The 18,776-nt window shown below is 32.8% G+C and overlaps 1 protein-coding gene across 30 annotated transcripts in view; it reads right to left on the bottom strand.

Annotated features, from left to right (window-relative positions):
* LOC115213534 (rho GTPase-activating protein 5) overlaps positions 1–18,776 on the bottom strand; it is a 337,859-nt gene that overhangs the window by 83,894 nt on the left and 235,189 nt on the right. For 21 of the 30 annotated variants that reach the window (XM_036504237.1, XM_036504236.1, XM_036504239.1 and 18 more), the window contains exons 16-19: positions 15,554–15,577; positions 13,693–13,734; positions 12,544–12,723; positions 5,304–5,422 (exon numbers count right to left, since the gene is read on the bottom strand). In XM_036504237.1, coding sequence (XP_036360130.1) covers positions 5,304–5,422; positions 12,544–12,723; positions 13,693–13,734; positions 15,554–15,577 — 365 coding nt within the window. The remainder of the gene's footprint in view (positions 1–5,303; positions 5,423–12,543; positions 12,724–13,692; positions 13,735–15,553; positions 15,578–18,776) is intronic. The other 9 variants (XM_036504251.1, XM_036504259.1, XM_036504260.1 and 6 more) reach the window with 5 other exon arrangements.

Genomic DNA, 18,776 nt, shown 5'->3' with positions numbered 1-18,776 from the left:
AACATTCAGAACCAGAGATAAGGAAACCATGATGGTCCTCTGGCGGACATTCGTCCTCAGCCACCTGGATTACTGCTCACAGCTATGGTCACCCACCAGTGTGAAATTAACAGCGGACCTTGAAGCAATCCAGAGAAGATTCACAAAGAAGATCGTCTCTTTGCAACAGCTCAGCTACTGGGAAAGGTTGAAACAGCTAAGACTCTACTCCCTGGAGAGAAGACGGGAGAGGTATGCAGTAATATATATCTGGAAGATCCCAGAAGGAATTGTGCCAAATTTTGGCATTGTAAGCTACACCAATGCTAGAATGGGGCGATACTGCATAGTGCCAAAGATCACAGCAATGCCATCATGCATCAGGACCAGCTACTGCAACAGCCTGGGTTTCAAGGGCCCACAGCTTTTTAATATTCTCCCAAAGAGTCTGAGGAACTTGCACAAAGTAGATGTAGCGGTTTTTAAATCAAAGCTAGACATCTTCCTGTCAAGAGTCCCAGATGAACCTACCTCACGGCAAGAGGTGCAAATGAGGGTAGCTATATGAAACTCCATTCTTCACCAAGTCCCACATATTAGAGGTGGCGCTTAGTAATAACAGTGTAGCACAAAATGGCAGTGCATCAGCAAGGCCACAGCTCTGAGCTGAAAAAAAAAAAAAAACTTAGAAAGGTTTTGGCCAGTATTGGCCCAGGCCATGTCTAACTTAATAGCACCACCTGGCGAAGTCTTTGAATTCAGGATTTGGGCACTAAGGCCCATTCGAGCAGAGAGTTATTGTTTATAGAGACATATCCGGGTGTGGGTGGTTTGTCCGGGACTGTTTGAAGGAATTTGTTCAAAGACTTCTTGAATTTTGTGTGGTCAGTTTCTTTTTTGACGTGTCCTGGTGTAATGTTGAAGAGAGCGGGTCCAGTTGAGGTGAAATAATTGTGCCGTATTGTTGTTATGTGATGCGATTTAGATTTTTGTTGTGGACGGATGGCACGTGGTCCAAGCCTTGGATGTATTTTGAAGGTGATGCCAACATCATTCGGACAGTGCTGATGGAATATTTTCCACATCATACAGATAATGTAGCGTTCACGGCGTCGTTGGAGTGAATACAGTTTCAGCTTCTCTAGTCTACCCCAGTAGTCAAGGTCTGACATGCCATCTATCTTTTTTGTGATTGACCTTTGGGGAGCTTCAATTCTCATAATATTTTGTTTTGTGTAGGGAGACCACACTGGACAGCAGTATTCAAGGTAGGGTCGGGCAAAAGTGGATAAGAGAAGGATCATGGTGTGGGAATCTCTCGAAGGTTCTGAGAATCCAGGAACACATTCTGCGGGCTATGTCAACTTTGCTGCTTATATGTGTAGCTCAGCTTATGTTGTTGTCCACAGTTACTCCAAAGTCTCTGATGTTACACATATATATATACTCTTTTACTTGTTTGTCATTTGACTGCGGCCATGCTGGAGCACCACCTTTAGTCGAGCATCGACCCAGAGACTTATTCTTTGTAAGCCTAGTACTTATTTTATTGGTCTCTTTTTTGCCGAACTGCTAAGTTACGGGGACGTAAACACACCAGCATCGGTTGTAAAGCGATGTTGGGAGGACAAATACAGACACACAAACATGTACATACATACATATATATATATATATATATATATATATATACATATATACGATGGGCTTCTTTCAGTTTCCGTCTACCAAATCCACTCACAAGGCTTTGGTCGGCCTGAAGTAATAGTTGAAGACATTTGCCCAAGGTGCCACGCAGTGGGACTGAACCCAGAACCATATGGTTGGTAAGCAAGCTACTTACCACACAGCCACTCCTGCATCTATATATATATATATATATATTATATATATATATATATATATACACACACACACACACATATATACATACACACACATATATATACACACACACATATATATATATATACACACACATATATGTGTATATATATATATATATAAATATATATATATATCTATACATATTTATGCATAGAACGTACACACACATCCCATATATATAAAGACATCACAACACCCATTTATCTCCCCCACCCCTCTGCCAAGGTAAGATCATGGATAACATCTGACCATAGTCAAACAACTGAGTAGTAGTTACAATAAAATGTGTGGAATAAATAATAACTTCCAGGAATTTTATGAGCAATAAAATATTTCTAGTAGATTATTTTTTATTGTGTACATTCTCTCTTTTACTGGTTTCAGTCATTTGACTGCGGCCATGCTGGAGCACCGCCTTTAATCGAGCAACTTGACCCTGGGACTTATTCTTTTGTAAGCCCAGTACTTATTCTATCAGTCTCTTTTGCCGAACCGCTAAGTAACGGGGACATAAGCACACCAGCATCGGTTGTCAAGCAATGCTAGGGGGACAAATACAGACACACGCACACACATATATATATACATATATACGACGGGCTTCTTTCAGTTTCCGTCTACCAAATCCACTCACAAGGCTTTGGTTGGCCCGAGGCTATAGTAGAAGACACTTGCCCAAGGTTCCACGCAGTGGGACTGAACCCGGAACCATGTGGTTGGTAAACAAGCTACTTACCACACAGCCACTCCTGCGCCTATTTTTTGTTTTTTGCTTAAATTTGTATCACAAATAGATTAGAAAGTAAATTAGTTTAGGCTCTGCAATCTATCTTAAAGTAAAGAAAACAACAAATCTAATTATTATTGTTATGTTAACTGGAATTGAATAAGTCACATTAATTACATTTCTATGGAGCTATGTCCTCTGAAGAGTGTGTTAATATACGTCAGCAATGAACTTCTGTTCACAGCTGAAAGAGAGCAGGTAACTTGTATCTTGCCCAGGATATCAATCGTCTGGAAGCTGTTCAGCAACGTGCAACCAAAAGAATACCCTCCATCAGGCATTTGCCATATCCTGAACGCCTTACTTCCCTGGGCATGGACACATTGAAACTCCGACGTCTGGCAGCTGACTTGGCAGACACCCATAAAATTATCAACCATCGTACAAACAATAACTCTGAGCACCTTTTCAAACTCCACCCGTCTAACACCCGTGGACATATTTACAAAGTCAGAAAACAGCACAGCTCCCATGACTTCAGGAAACATTTTTTCACGCTGAGAATTGCTGAAGCATGGAACAAACTGTCGGCATCAGTTGTTAGTTGTCAGAGCACTGCATCCTTCAAAACTTCCATGCTTCCTGAGATTCGCCAACACTACACCTGATTTTCTCCCCTCCATACACACACAAGCATGTATCTGACTCATACATTGTTCGCTTTCCAGACATTTGTACATTACTGCATGAACTTTATATGCACTTTCTGACAAGTTGTGGTGCACCTGAGCACTGTATACAATAATTTCATTATTATTATTATTATTAAATTTAATAGATATCAGTAATATTGAAAGGACTGCTCGACTCCCATTTCTTACATACAAACAATATTGTTTTTTGGAAAACTGAACATGATGACATATGCATTTAGATACTACTGATTTCTTTCTTTCTTTCTTCCTTTTTTTCTTCTTAACAACTTGGGATTAATTCAACTCAAATAGTAAGATGAAATTCAATTTGATTCTTTTACATCAAGGGACCTCTATTAGATGCATAATACCATTGATATTTAAAAAAAAAAATGTTGTGAATATTGGTTGTAGGGACTTAATACAAATCAAAACAAATCAAGCAGTTTATTAAAAGGAAACAACTTGAAGAAATAATTGAACAAAACATAACCAGAATTTGTTTAGCTCAAATTAGGCATTACAATAGAATAAAGATTATTTGAATAAGACAACTGATGATTACATACTGGTGATCATAGTTTCAGTTTACTGGTTAGATGCCCTCAATTAAAGTCTGTTGCAGGTTGTATGAGTGACTGTATCAAATGGCAAACTTGCTGATGTGTAGATTTTATTTCATTTTAAACAATGCATGTGTGCTCAGAAAAGGTGAGGTGTTTGTGTATGTTAGTGCTATTGTATTATTAACAAAGGCTCCATAGTGGCTGTTTGTATTTAGGGACTGGCTGTTTGTATTTAGGGACTATCTTATTAGCTTTTTAATCTTGAATAGTGTTAAGTTTTCACATGAGAACTATTAATTGTAAAAATGTTCATTTTCCCAAGCTTACTTTCTGCAACACCATATGCTCACTTGATTCCTTCATAGAAGCAACACGGTCCCTTCACATTCACGCATTCATTACAGTGTTGGCAGAAATTGAATTAAAACAACTGCATGGTTTATTAAATTCATAAAAAAAAAAAAGGAAGGATTTTTAAGAGACATTATTCTTCTTAGTTTTATAAAAAAATCAAATTGATGGTTTGATTAAAAACCAACTAGTATAATAAGAAAAATATGTGTGTGTGTGCGTGAGTGAGTATATAAATATTACAATGGAAATCTGAAAGAATTTCAAGTAAAAATCAAATCTTACAGCAATAGGTAAGCAGCAAATGACGCAGCAAAGATAGAGACATAAAGAGAATGAGGAGGGTGTAGGAAATGTAAAGACACAGAAGGTTAAACGGTGTTTTTATGGTGGATATTTCTGATTAAAGGAACATATCTAAAGGAAGCTGTAACTACAAGTGGTAAAGAAGTTTTCATCACAATGGCTTTGAAAGTTACAGGAATATAAAAGTAGTTTTATTTGCAGTCAAAGACAGGAAAAAGAAGGAATTTCAAAGAAGCTCAAATCTATTGGTGTTTGTGCAGCAAACACATGCAATGGCCATAGCATACTAGACACTTAAATAATATAAATCATTGTCTGGAATAAAAAAAAAGGGTTAGACACTAAAAATCATCTACGGAATGAAAAATTTTAAACTATATACACACACATATATATATACATAGAAAGAGAGAGAGAGAGAGAGAGAGAAGTACGCATACATCATACAATTAGTCTATAGTAAGGAACCATTAAAACAATCTATTCTAAGTGTTAAGGATGATGCATAAAGATTATATCTACACAACAAGCTTGGTGTATGACAGGGTGACATAGCAGTACAAATACATGGTGAATACATGGTGTATATTTTACAGCTGGGCAGATACATTATGTGTATGTGAGAGAGAGAAAATGTATGTATGTATGCATGTGTATATATATATATATATATATATATACTCACAGACACACACACACATACACATATGTATGTATTTCATGCTCATCAATGTAGACAAAAAATAATAGAAACAAATAGTATATAAAGAGTTTGTTAGATATCAGTCTTACCCCTGGCTCCAACCGGGTTCGGCATGCTTTATCTCTTATTGGTTTAAATTGGTTATTAGTCCATACAGTATCATCCTGCTGGCAACTTGGATTATCACATAGGGATGTATCCAGTAATTCTAATAATGGAAACAATATATACTATTAATGAGTAGACAGCCAACATGATCTGAAAACTGATTAATCAGCAACTCTTATCACTTTGTATCAGGCATATTTTCATAGCACTTAACATATTAATTCCTTTGTTTTTCTTCAAGAGCACATAATCAATAATGATTGTATTGCAGTGAATGAAAAAAAAAATGATAAAAAAAAAGAAAAAGAAAAAAACAATTGGATTATTTTACTTATTTGAGAAAATTTCAGATTCTTTTACTTATTTGAGAAAATGTAGATATTAGAGATGAACAGTTAATTGATACAAGAATACAGAGTGTGGAGGAAAATATAGATCTAGAATTAATAAAAAAATTTTAGTACCAAATAATAGTTCCAGTATCAAGCGGGAAAATGATAAATTTATAAGGAATATTACTGATACATTTGAACAGAGAAATCAACCCTAGGATAAACATATTTAGTCAATGAAATAGTTACAATATGTTGTAATAAGGATTAATAAAAAAAAACACTATCAGATACTACTCAAAATGCAACAATAACAAATTCAATACATTAATATAACCCAAATGAATTAATGGTCTGAATGAAAAATATTCAAAATATCAATAATTCTTTTCCTTAAAATCACAATATTATCATTATTATTATTTTTACAATTATAAATAAAAATGTCTAAAAATGGTTTACAGATAAGGTCTATAAATGTATAATATCATATTATCTTAAAACAATATAATGGCAAAGACACTACACAATATTAATAATTTTTTTATTATCTAAATCCAGATTTTGAAGAAATTTCTATTTGCAAAACTTTCAAAAGAACTGAATTTTCTGTAGTTTTAGTACTTTTAAGATTATCATTTTATCAGATTATTTGATTTGCAATAACAAAAGAACAAAAAAAAAAACCTTCCAAAAATCACAAAAGATTAGTTTAAACATTATATTTCTAACAGACATGAATTTATCAATGAGTTTTATGATTAGGCTTCAGACAACATTCAGATAAAATAATGCTGAAAGTGCCCCCTTATACATCCCTATATGTATACATTGTACAATGGTATTGCACACAAATGTATAAGAGAACTAAATGATAAGGTTTAATACACATAATCAATCTATAGTGCAAATCAACTGGAAATGATTTCTCTCACAGTATTGACACACTGCAAACAAAGTAATTCAGTAGAAGCAGCAGTAATCATCATCATCAAAGGAGCTGAGTGAGCAGAGGACAACAGGGCGTCCTGTTTTAACACTTTGGTATTTAGTGGCTGTTATTTTCAATCTAAATAACAGCACTGAAATGAACTGGAACACACAGCTGCATCCTTCATTTAATTCAACCATTTCTGATTAATCAATAACAATGAGTCACATAATACTAACCAGAAAATATAAATGAATGCCTACTATCCCACAAGATTAACTTTTCATCTCTCCTATTTAAAATAAGCACTATTTATTATTGAGATGAAATATTAATAGCATGATAATTATAAAAACTAGGATGGACCAAAAATGTTGTTTGCCTCTAAGAAGTCAATAATTTTATTTATCAGAAAATAAAAACTGCCTTATATACATAAAAGTAGATTTATTTTGCGAAGTAAACTATACATTTGTTTTTAATGCTAAAACACAACCTGCAGGTTACAAATATCTTTATATAAGAATAAGCCAATGAATACATTTGAACGTGCATATACAGTGAAATAGTAAAATGGTGATAAATTAGTTTAACCCTTTAGTGTTCAGATTACTCTGTTAAATGTAATACTTTTTCACTCAAATTGTTTCGGATTAATCCTGGATTATCTCACAGCTTTGAGGTTTCAATGATGTGATTGTTTATTTTTAGAATGGCATTGTAGGTTAGGTGTGAGAGGTTAGATATCACCAGTTTGAATATAAAACATGTAGAATATATTGGGCCGGATTTGGCCAGTTTAAACACTAAAGGGTTCAATAGCTACACATCTTAAGTAAACTCCTCTCTCTACAGATTTTCTTAAACAGGCTTCCAAGAAATGCAATGTTTTCTAAATGTGAATAAAAATGGAAGAAAATGAAAATTTTAGAAGACTGTTACTGTCTAAAACCTTTAAGTATGTTATTATGACTGCCATTCCTAATCTTTCTTTCTCTCTATACAAAAACACTGAGCACAAGATAAGTATGTTCTGCTGTGTTTTTCCTTCAGAAAGCTTGAATGCAATAACTATTGATGGGAGATGCAAACTTGAAAAATGCATCTTCGGATGTTTTGTAAGGTTTTCATGTCAGTCATCAAATGTTCAGCATTAATTTCTTTTTTTGTGAGTTGCAGCCATGGCAACACTTCATTTCTTACAAACAAAAATACAATTATTTATTTGTTTTTAGAATCAAAGAGCAAACCATTTACACTCTTCCACATCCATAGCTAATGCCATTAACCTCATAAAATAATAAAGATCTGTGCTTATACAGGCGACACAGTTTGACTTTCAAAAATAAAGGTGGTTTTGATTGCTTAATTCACCTTAATTTACAACCTGTTTCAGGTGAAATGGCTAAATAGAAGGTTTATTATTACAGAAAATAAATATAAAAAAATCAAATAAGAAAACTAGTTACTACAGTAAAACGTTTCTGAAAGTCATCCATTCTGAACAATAAATATATTAAGTAAAAAGAATTCAATAAAAAGTTGTTACATTCTAGTTAATGGGAATGAGGACAATTCCGTACTGGACAACTATGGAGCTATTGATTCATATCCTGTTTCTGGTACTATAATTATTGAATGACCAATATAATCTAACGATAAATAAATATGACAGAATAGGAATGGCTCACAGCTGAAAATATGTTTTATAACTTTGCAGTTCTGTGTTCAACTACTCTAGTTGTTCTAGATAAGCTGCTTCAGTAATATGGTAATCTAATCATCTTGGTCAGCCTTGCCATTAAATCTATGGTGTTTGATAAACTGAAGTCCATTACCCTCAAGCATTCACCAAACTAGTGATTTATTTAAAAATGAGAGCCTCTAGGACAAGAAGCTAGAAATCTAGAAAATATCATCCCAAATACACACACATCATTTAATGCTAACTTTTTCATGCTTGTATGGGTCAGACAGAATTTGTTGAGGCAGATTTTCTACAGCCAGATGCCTTTCCTGTTGCTAACCCTCATCTATTACCAAGCAAGGTAATATTTCCCTATGCCAGACATGTTTTCCTTGGAAGCTTGAAAATGAACATCATGTTGTGTATGGCAGCGATGCCTGTTTACAGTCACCACTGGATGTAAAGACAAGAATGCAAACAAACACATACACAAGAATTTTTTTTCTAAAATCTTTTATTAGTTTACATTTAATAAATAGATAACTAATTGTGGAGGTGCAATGGTCCAGTGGTTAGGACAGCGGACGTTGTGAGTGTTTATTGAGCGAAAACACCTAAAGCTCCACGAGGCTCCGGCAGGGATGGTGGTGATCCCTGCTGTACTCTTTCACCACAACTTTCTCTCACTCTTACTTCCTGTTTCTGTTGTACCTGTATTTCAAAGGGCTGGCCTTGTCACTCTCTGTGTCACGCTGAATATCCCCGAGAACTATGTGTCTGTGGAGTGCTCAGCCACTTACACGTTAATTTCACGAGCAGGCTGTTCCGTTGATGCGGATCAACCGGAACCCTCATCGTCGTAACCGACGGAGTGCTTCCTCTCTGTCATGACATAAAATTGCTATGTTTTTAATTGTTGTAACATAGAATTCTGATGTTTATTGTTTTATTCTTTAGTTATCCAATGATGTCACCAATAATTGAATACAAAAATATCCTTTTTTAGATTGTATTTCTCTATGTTTCTAACTGTCATTATGTAGAATTCTTATGTTTATTTTTTTTATTCTTTCATTATCCAGTGACATCACCAATAGTTAAGTACAGAAATGCCTTCTCAATGCTCTCTTTGAAGGCGTTCATGTGCTGGAAATAATTCATTAGCTCATGTAGAATTTCATGCACTTTAAAATGTTATGTTAACATATATTTTCAGAAATTTCAATGGTATTTTCTATATCTAAATATATTAATACAATAGAAACAATTGTCGGCTTTATAAGATGAATTCTACAATAAAGATGTGAATTTCTCTATATGTATTTTTGTTTTCAAATATGCTGAATTTTTCGAAAAATTCTTGTAAATGATATTTGGATTTACTTGTCATACACAAGGAATTACTTTGGATGTATATTCTACTTACATTTACTAGTGTCTGATTGTTAGATATAGGTAACCAAAACTGAGTGCTTTATTGATATCTGCCTGGATTTTTTAATCCTTTTTTTTTTCTTTTATATATATATATATATATCTACATATATATATATATATATATATATATAAATAGTCACCCCAGCAGTCAAATAAATTCCCAGAGAACAAATAAATACAAAAAATTCTTACAACTTCTCTCTTTTGGTCACAGATTTCTCAGAACATAACTATCAAACAGGGTGACACTTAACTAAATGTAGTTCTTATATCACTCATAGCTAATCCACATAATAAATAACTATTCTATTAAATCACACCATTTAAGTCTCTTGTTTCAAATAAGCTACAAAGGATATTTACCCAGCATTCTACATTTGCTACAATTCACACTGACTGCTCTAACCTACAAACTACTGGTGTTAACATGCAGAGAAAATATCAAACACTATTTCTGGTATGCATGCACAGTGAGATACATACAATTACATATTTCATCTCTTTATCATAAATATGATTATTAAAAGAATAAAGTAATTAAATGAGAAAACCCACACACACAATATTCAGTGAACCTTCATTGGATAGAGGCTTGGGTCAATATGAAATTTATTTTAGGGAAGAAATATATGTTAAAAAATGTTTAAAAAAGCAACCTTAAAATAAAATTAAGTTTTTCATTTCAAATCAGTGACCTAAAGAGATAATATCTATTTTTGTTGCACTTATAAAAATTCGATAACAATAATTTTTATTGAACTGGATATTATGAGTAGAAAATAAAGAAAAGTACATGATTTTACAAACATTATAAGAGTTGAAAATTTAAAAACTTAGCCAATCATACAACATAAATAGAAAATTCCAAACAGAACTGTTACTACATGCAATTCCCAAACACCAAAGCAACAATGTTTAATACTTTGAAGAAGCAAATGTATTTGTACTGAAAGATGTCCTGTAATAATCAGATTACAAGGACAACATATCAAGGCAGCATTTGAATCTAGTACAAAGTATCAGAACTTGGTAATATTGAATTTATTCGTATATGGTCAGAAGCTGTTCAAATCACTTTGGAGCATTGCATAAATCACGATGAAACATTCTCAGACATTGACTCATATGTACACAGTGTCCTCAATATTTATACACCGATAATAATTGGTATCAATTATACAAATCATGCATTTTATTTTACTAATACAATAAATCCAGTCTATGTATTTTTTTTTTTTTTAACTAAAACGTTTAAGCAGGCCAAAATTTAATTTATTTAACTTTTCAATGTAAAAGACAGTTAATAAAAATTTGGATTAAAATTCACATAAAATTTATTTATCAGAAATGGCACTTTTCTGGTATTTTCTGTGTCCTTGCTGAAATTACAGCAAGCTGAAAACTTCAAATTTCTAAATTATGTTTTAGTTTTAAATTTTTTTTTATTACATTTAAAACAAGATGAAGTCGAATGAGAAAAACTGCTCACTGTAAAAATTATTGATGTAATGAAAAGGAACTTGGATGGAAAATATATTAGTCTATAAACAAAGCTGTTTCTACAATACATTTCATACAAAAATGATAGGCTGTTGAATGGATGTTCTTTTTATAGAAATCAGTTTAGATAGATTCTAGTAAGAGTTAGACCTTACTCAATAATCAATACATAATTGCAAGCCAACAAGCAATAATACTAAGATCAATTTCAACATATAACATTAAATTTCCCACAATTTCAATTAAAGAAAATATATTTGTGAAGAGGTAATAATTTATTGAAGTTATAATCTAAACAAAGTATGTAATTACAACTTCTACAAGATGTGGGATGAAAATTAACTTGTTCATTTGACTTTGATTATATAAAGAGAGAAATGTGTAATAGCTAGTGTAATATCTAATGTCTTATTAGAACAATTGTTTTTCTCCTAGCTAACCAGTGAACTGTGAAATAAACATTAAACCAGGTTGTATAGAGATGTAGCACAATGGCTATAATATAGTTTGAAATCATGGTCATATGGTCAGTAGTCTAAGCATATATTTGTCTATGCATGTATCAAACACAACCATACTTCTAGACACATCAAATCTGAACTACCCAGAATATGGATTATGCGAAGTAATTAGTCACTTATAACAAAGGTAAATTGCAGAAATAAACAAATTATGAAAGTTAATTCTTACTGTCTTCAAATCAAATGAAATTACTAACTTTACTAAATAAAACATAGCAAGACAAATGAACAAACAAAACACAACAGTTATACTTGGAATACATTTGAGGCATGCAAATCATTAAAAAGTTAGTGTCCATTAAAAAGGTGTGGGGGAATAAAAACAATGGAACTGAACTAAAAAAAAAAATTAAAAAAACCAATGATAGTAGCATAGCAAAGACAGTTGACAACTGGCAGGAGTGAAATGGTTAAAGGACAATGAGAGGAAGTGATGGGCAGCAGGATGATGAAAAATAATAAAATGAAATAAAATAAAACCCAAAAGGCATTGTGCTGGCCAAAGTTTACAGTGTAAACTACATATCTATTTGGGGCACAGATTGGGGTCAGAGAGGGAAATATACAGAGAGAACACAACAGGAGGGTTCGAGGTGGGTCCCATTTGTCCAACAGTTCTCATATTTGCTCTCACGAAATTGCTGGGATTAATTTGTAACCACAAAAATATGTTTTAGTAACATTGTTTCCTCCATTTTTATTTTGACTTTGGGTCATTTTAATATTTTAATAAAATGTAAATAACAAGAGATATTAGAACCGGGGTGAAAGCAAACTGTTAACCGACAACAAGCTGTTGAACCAGTCATTCACCTTCAAACTCTGCCTTTTCAGATAACCTCATACTGGACGACTTCTTGAATGGATATGCGGATGGTGGGTGGAGATGAGCCTCAGCAACTGGGTCACTTATCCCGTACAGGCTAAATAAGTGCATGGTATCAGCCACGTCTGCAGCAGGGTATGATCTACGATGATGGTCTCTATATTGTTCTGAAATTGAGCAAGTGGTGGTCAGACAGGTAATCGCAACATATTTTGGACATTGCAGCTGGTTCATGGGTTGATGTAAGTGTATTTTATAAAAACAAAGAAAAAACCAAAAAAAAAAAAAAAAAAAAAAAACCCAAAACAAAACAAAATTAAAAAGCAGGGCTCAACAAATTTTGAAAATACTAACTTTACAAAACCATCCATCAGAAACCTAATGGCTACACCTTATTAATTTAAGATTTAACCATAAAACTATATTCTTGAATAGCATACCAGATTTACATGCTATATCAATCTATCTTGGTGTAAATTAGAAACAGTTCTTAGAAGTATGAATAATTAGATAATTTTGTGAATGGAATTTCACAACTCTGGAAGTCCAATATAATTTAACAATTCATTTAACATTCACGTAATTGAAATTTGTAGCTTAGTTTTATGACAATGCTAATCCATACAAAAATTATGGATAACATTAAAATCAGATGCAATAAACAAGCCCTCTAGTTTATTGTCAAGTATTGATATCCAGATAACATCTTATTGCAGAAAAGAAATTTTACATACTGTTAAGAAATTTGAAATTTATGCAGGTTATGTAACTTACATGTCAACTTAATTTGATGAGGGTGAATGTGTAGAGATAATTTATGGAAGGAAAAGAAAAATAAATATTGGGACAAAAAATGTAAAGTACGATGAAATTATGCTGACCCATCATTGTCAAGAGTAAAAGTAACATTTTTTTCAGTGTTGTCCTTAAATTCTAAAAATATTCAACTGATTAGCTCACAAAGAATTTAATAATATAAATTTAGATAACTTTATAATGTCTCAACATCCCCAAATGTATTAAAAAAAAAAACTGAAACAAAAAGAAAATCATTTAAATAAACAAAACTACAAAAGCAGCCATTATATGTCAATCAAACATGTACAGTCACAAATTGGGTGAGAGAGGTTTCTTACTAGAAAAATACTCTGGAGAAAATATCAACTTATCAGTGACATCTGCAAATAAAAATTGGATTGTGTTTCAAACGTTAAACTCAGGTTAAGACAATTATAGTAGGCATAAAATGAAAGTAATTCAAGCTACACAGACAATGAATAGTGCATAGAAGAGCAGCAACTAAAGATTAAAAAAGAAAGTAGCCAAAAAAAGTCAATAAATCACTATAATTATTAATAACTATGTCGTCTGTCCAAAAATCATTAAACAGTGGAGCAAAAGGTACTGATTGAAGAAAACCATGAAAGAATAAAGTTCTGTTAACCTATTTCTAATTCAGATGTAATCCTGTTTGAAGCATAAGGAGCAAGTCAACAACAACATGAGAAGTACTGATTCAATGACGTGATGATTTTTGAAACTTTTCCAATAACTTCAATTTACAAGTGCATGAGTCAAATTTATTTCTAAGAATACTAATGTGTTGAAAACAACTTGTAATCAATAGGATTTGTTGCATACAGACTACACACGTTCACACACACTGAGAAATTATACATGAACTTGTATTAATAAAGCCAGAATTTATGGCACTGATGAATTGAAAATTGATCAAAGACTACCACATTAAGTAATAGAAACTATGGTGATAAAGACAAAATATCACTGAAAATTGATTTAGAAAATGCTGAAATAATGTGTGTGTTTAAGAAAATGAATTTATAACAAATAAGCGAACAATCTGATAATTCACAAATGATCATGCTGCTTTACCATTCATAATAAATTTACAAAAAAATAAATAAAAAGAGTTTAAAAAAGATGATGATGGTCACAAAAATGTATGTAAACCAATTTTGGAATGAACTGAGAAAAAAATATAAATAAAAAATACAAAGACATTGGAATGTAAAGACAATGCATAAAAAATGGTAATAAAGGCTCAGAGAATAATGAGAACTAGGAAAAGACATGGATATAAGAAAGATATGACATGGACAGGAAGCAATAAAACAGGAATGAAGAAAGCAGACAAATGACAAGCTTAAGATAACAAAAAACCAACAAGAAGAATGAAAAAAAAAAACTTTGTTTAGATTCTAAATGAAAAACTGCTCTAAAGATGTCGCACTTAACATTTTAAAATCAAGGCTAAATATATATATATATATATATATATATATATATATGTATGTATGTATATGACTGGAGATGATAAGTTTTATGCTAGTTCTAACAGACTTATTGAGATTATATCTAAAAAAAAGTTATTTAAGTATATTTATTTAGGGTTTTAGTGCCAAAAGACAGTTTACGGCCTTTAGACTATACAATTAGGGTTGATATAATTGACTGTTCCCTTTTCTAAATAAATCTTAGGCCTTTTACCTATGCAAGAAATCATTATTCTAATATTTTGTATGCTTAGGTAGGTTTCTTTTTTGGATAATTACAGGATTATGGTTTGGGTTAAAACTGGTATCATCATGATTATGTATATGCTTTGATCAAAAGGGATTTTAGAGTTAACTCTAGAGAATTTGTAATGACAAGGAAATATATTGATAAAACCATAATTTCATATTAATCTAAAAAAAAAAAAAAAGGAAAAAGTTCAAGGGTCTTTTAGAAAACCCTTTCTCTGAATAATTCATCTCAAATAATCATAAACATTTAAAGTGAAGATTAAGTATAAGATATTCAACAGAATGATAATAATAATATGACTGAGATACCAATTTTTAAAAAAGTCTAAACACAAATTTAAGGATTTATTAAATTGAAGATTTTATTAAAATATCAAAAGCATAAGAAAACCACACACACAACAGAGAAAAAGAGGTCAACAAGAAGCAACAGTCAACTGGCTACTTGTACCTTCAAAATCATCTTCATCAGGCCCTGAAAAATGATTCAATTCAGTCAGTATGTAATATATTTCAAGCCAATGATAATAAATCACAAACTTTCTCAGATAGTAAATACAAATATAATAATGATGATGAAAAGACCAAAAAAAAAAAAAAAAATCATCAAATAAAATATAGAATTTAAATTTCATGTTCCTAATTGCCTTAGTTGACTGCAACATGAACTTACATGTAACTATATAAATCAGTAGCAAACTTATTATCCATTTCAATGTACACAAATTTTTTTCAAATGAGAAAAGTTTTAATAAAAGAAAAAAAGTGACAACAGAGGGTTAAAGAGAGTAAGAAGCAAATAGACAGAGAATGTCCATGTGTGGACAGCAATTTATTTTTAAAATAACTTATTATTTGAGAAATAATTTGCAATAACTGTTAAAGCTAATGAACTGATTTGCAATTGTAATCACACTTCTAATCATCTTTCTGCTCCTTATTCAAAGCACTTAATAGATAATAAATTTGGCCAACACAAAAACAATACAAGCATCAAATCTATAATAGATTATACCTATTTCTTTATTACCCACAAGGGGCTAAAAACAGGGGACAAACAAGGACAGACACAGGTATTAAGTCGATTATATCGACTCCAGTGCGTAACTGGTACTTAATTTATCGACCCCGAAAGAATGAAAAGCAAAGTCAACCTCGGCGGAATTTGAACTCACAACGTAACGACAAATGAAATACGGCTACGCATTTCGCCCGGCTAACGATTCTGCCAGCTCGCCGTCCAAAATCTATAATAATGGTATAATCTATAATAGATTATACCATCCCAGTTTTAGAACAGGTACACCATATCACCACAATAAAAACAACTTGATGTTGGCATCAAGAAGGGTAACCAGTTGTAAAACACTGCTTCAAAAAAGTTCCATCTAACTTATGTCAGCATGGAAAAGTAGAATTAAAAATGACGATGATAGGGGCTTTGATTTCTCAAATTAATCACAACAGTATAAATAACACTGAACCTGCAATTGAAAGTTACAAGAATACCACATTTTACATCTTAAATAATTCCCAAGATACTGCTACAATATTAAGAACATCATCCTTTCCACCTACAAACAGAAAAAAATATAAATTACCTATACACCATATACTAACTCTACCCTCATACAATGTGCTTGAAAGCATAACATTTGGAGCAGGCATACAAATGAAGCCTTCAAGAAGCCTTTTATGTAGTAACTTGACCTGCTAGAAATAATAGCCAACTATTTCTTAAAAACCTACTCTACTGTCTTAAAGGATGGATAACAATGGAACGTCTGGTCGTATACCTAACTGATCAAGGCCGATCTGAGGCTAAACACCAGACATTTAACTACAAATTGAATAGTGGAGCAAATGCAATATAGCTTGACTGACACATTACATCATAAAAATATATCACTGCATATCAAAATATACACTGTATAGGGAAGCACTCCGTCGGTTACGACGACGAGGGTTCCGGTTGATCCGATCAACGGAACAGCCTGCTCGTGAAATTAACGTGTAAGTGGCTGAGCACTCCACAGACACACGTGTACCCTTAACGCAGTTCTCGGGGATATTCAGCGTGACACAGAGAGTGACAAGGCCGGCCCCTTTGAAATACGGGTACAACAGAAACAGGAAGTAAGAGTGAGAGAAAGTTGTGGTGAAAGAGTACAGCAGGGATCACCACCATCCCCTGCCGGAGCCTCGTGGAGCTTTAGGTGTTTTCGCTCAATAAACACTCACAACGCTCGGTCTGGGAATCGAAACCGCGATCCTATGACCGCGAGTCCGCTGCCCTAACCACTGGGCCATTGTGCCTCCTATACACTGTATACTCATTATAAGACAAGAAATATCCAGAGTGATGGATCTGTGGGTTGCATCCAGACATTCATTTCCCTATTTGCTATAAGTTTGCTTCAGTTGGGCGAGTTAAAGCAACGTAATAACAACAAAATAAATCTTTCTAAATAATAGACTGACTAGTTTCAGATGAATTTGTATCATTTTCCGTATTTCAAAATATATTAATCTTAGCTCAGCATGACCAAAATATGATAGCCATGGTCATCTTTGTTGAACCATGCTTCTTTTAGCCAGCTGCCTTTGTAACACCACAAACAACAGTAACAATATATCCAAATAGTAAAATATTTCACAAATTTCATTAACTACATGTTTAATTTCTGTTTCAAATTCAATTACAAGGCTAATTAACCAATAATATCCCTACTTTAAATATTTAAGATTTAAAATAAAATTAGACATTCTCTAGTTGTACAGTAATCAGGGTTTAAATTGGATTCGATTCAAAATCTTTCTATGCTCAAATGTCTTGTAGATAAGTTTTAAAATACAAAGAATATGCTGCCGATTATCCTTTATTTCACAACAATGAAGAATAGAATTACAACAAACTATTTGGCTTGTGTGTAAGTGCACGAACCCATCTACATGTGTAATACATATATAAGAGTTGAATACATAGCAATGTTTGTATGTGAAGGAAGAAAGGAAAGAAGGTATGAATAAAAAAAAGAAAGAAAAAGAGTAACAAGGCAGGAAGTCAGTTTCAACAAAGGAAATTTGTTGTAACATGTAAACTTTTTCCAGTTTAGGAACTAGTTTTGGCATGGAAGGACTAAAAATTAAAAGGCTACTGCAAGAAGTGTCAAGTGAAATATAATTGTGTACACAAATTAGGATGTCTGCATATTCCCCAAACTGAATAATAGAATTAGGAACCAATTTATTTTGTACTAGCAGTATCGCCCGGCGTTGCTCGGGTTTGTAAGGGAAATAACTATATAAGCATTTTTAGACAGTTACTTCCTTTATAGATGCCAATTCGGGCTTTCTTAGCCATTTCTGTTTTGGTGTCTTCAAGCCATGAAGTCGTTGTTCTAAAAGAACGCTGGTCTCCTTGACAACGCTTTACGACGTTGATTTCCTTAAACTCCCTTCCCCACAGCTTCACGAGGGAGGGAAGAAGGGGGAGAAACAAACACAGGTGCAGGTGTTTGAGCGTGGACGCCAACTCCGCCGCCATCGACACACGAAAAATTATGCATTAAAATGGAATAAAAAATGATGTTAAATTATTTTTAAAATCGTAGACTCATCGTAGACGCACGCTAATAGCCAGACGGGCTCGATATTAATCACGACTATAAGAT

Source organism: Octopus sinensis, linkage group LG6, assembly GCF_006345805.1.
Source record: "Octopus sinensis linkage group LG6, ASM634580v1, whole genome shotgun sequence".
NCBI classification, from domain to species: Eukaryota; Metazoa; Mollusca; class Cephalopoda; order Octopoda; family Octopodidae; genus Octopus; species Octopus sinensis.
This window is presented reverse-complemented; position numbering and strand designations above follow the sequence as displayed.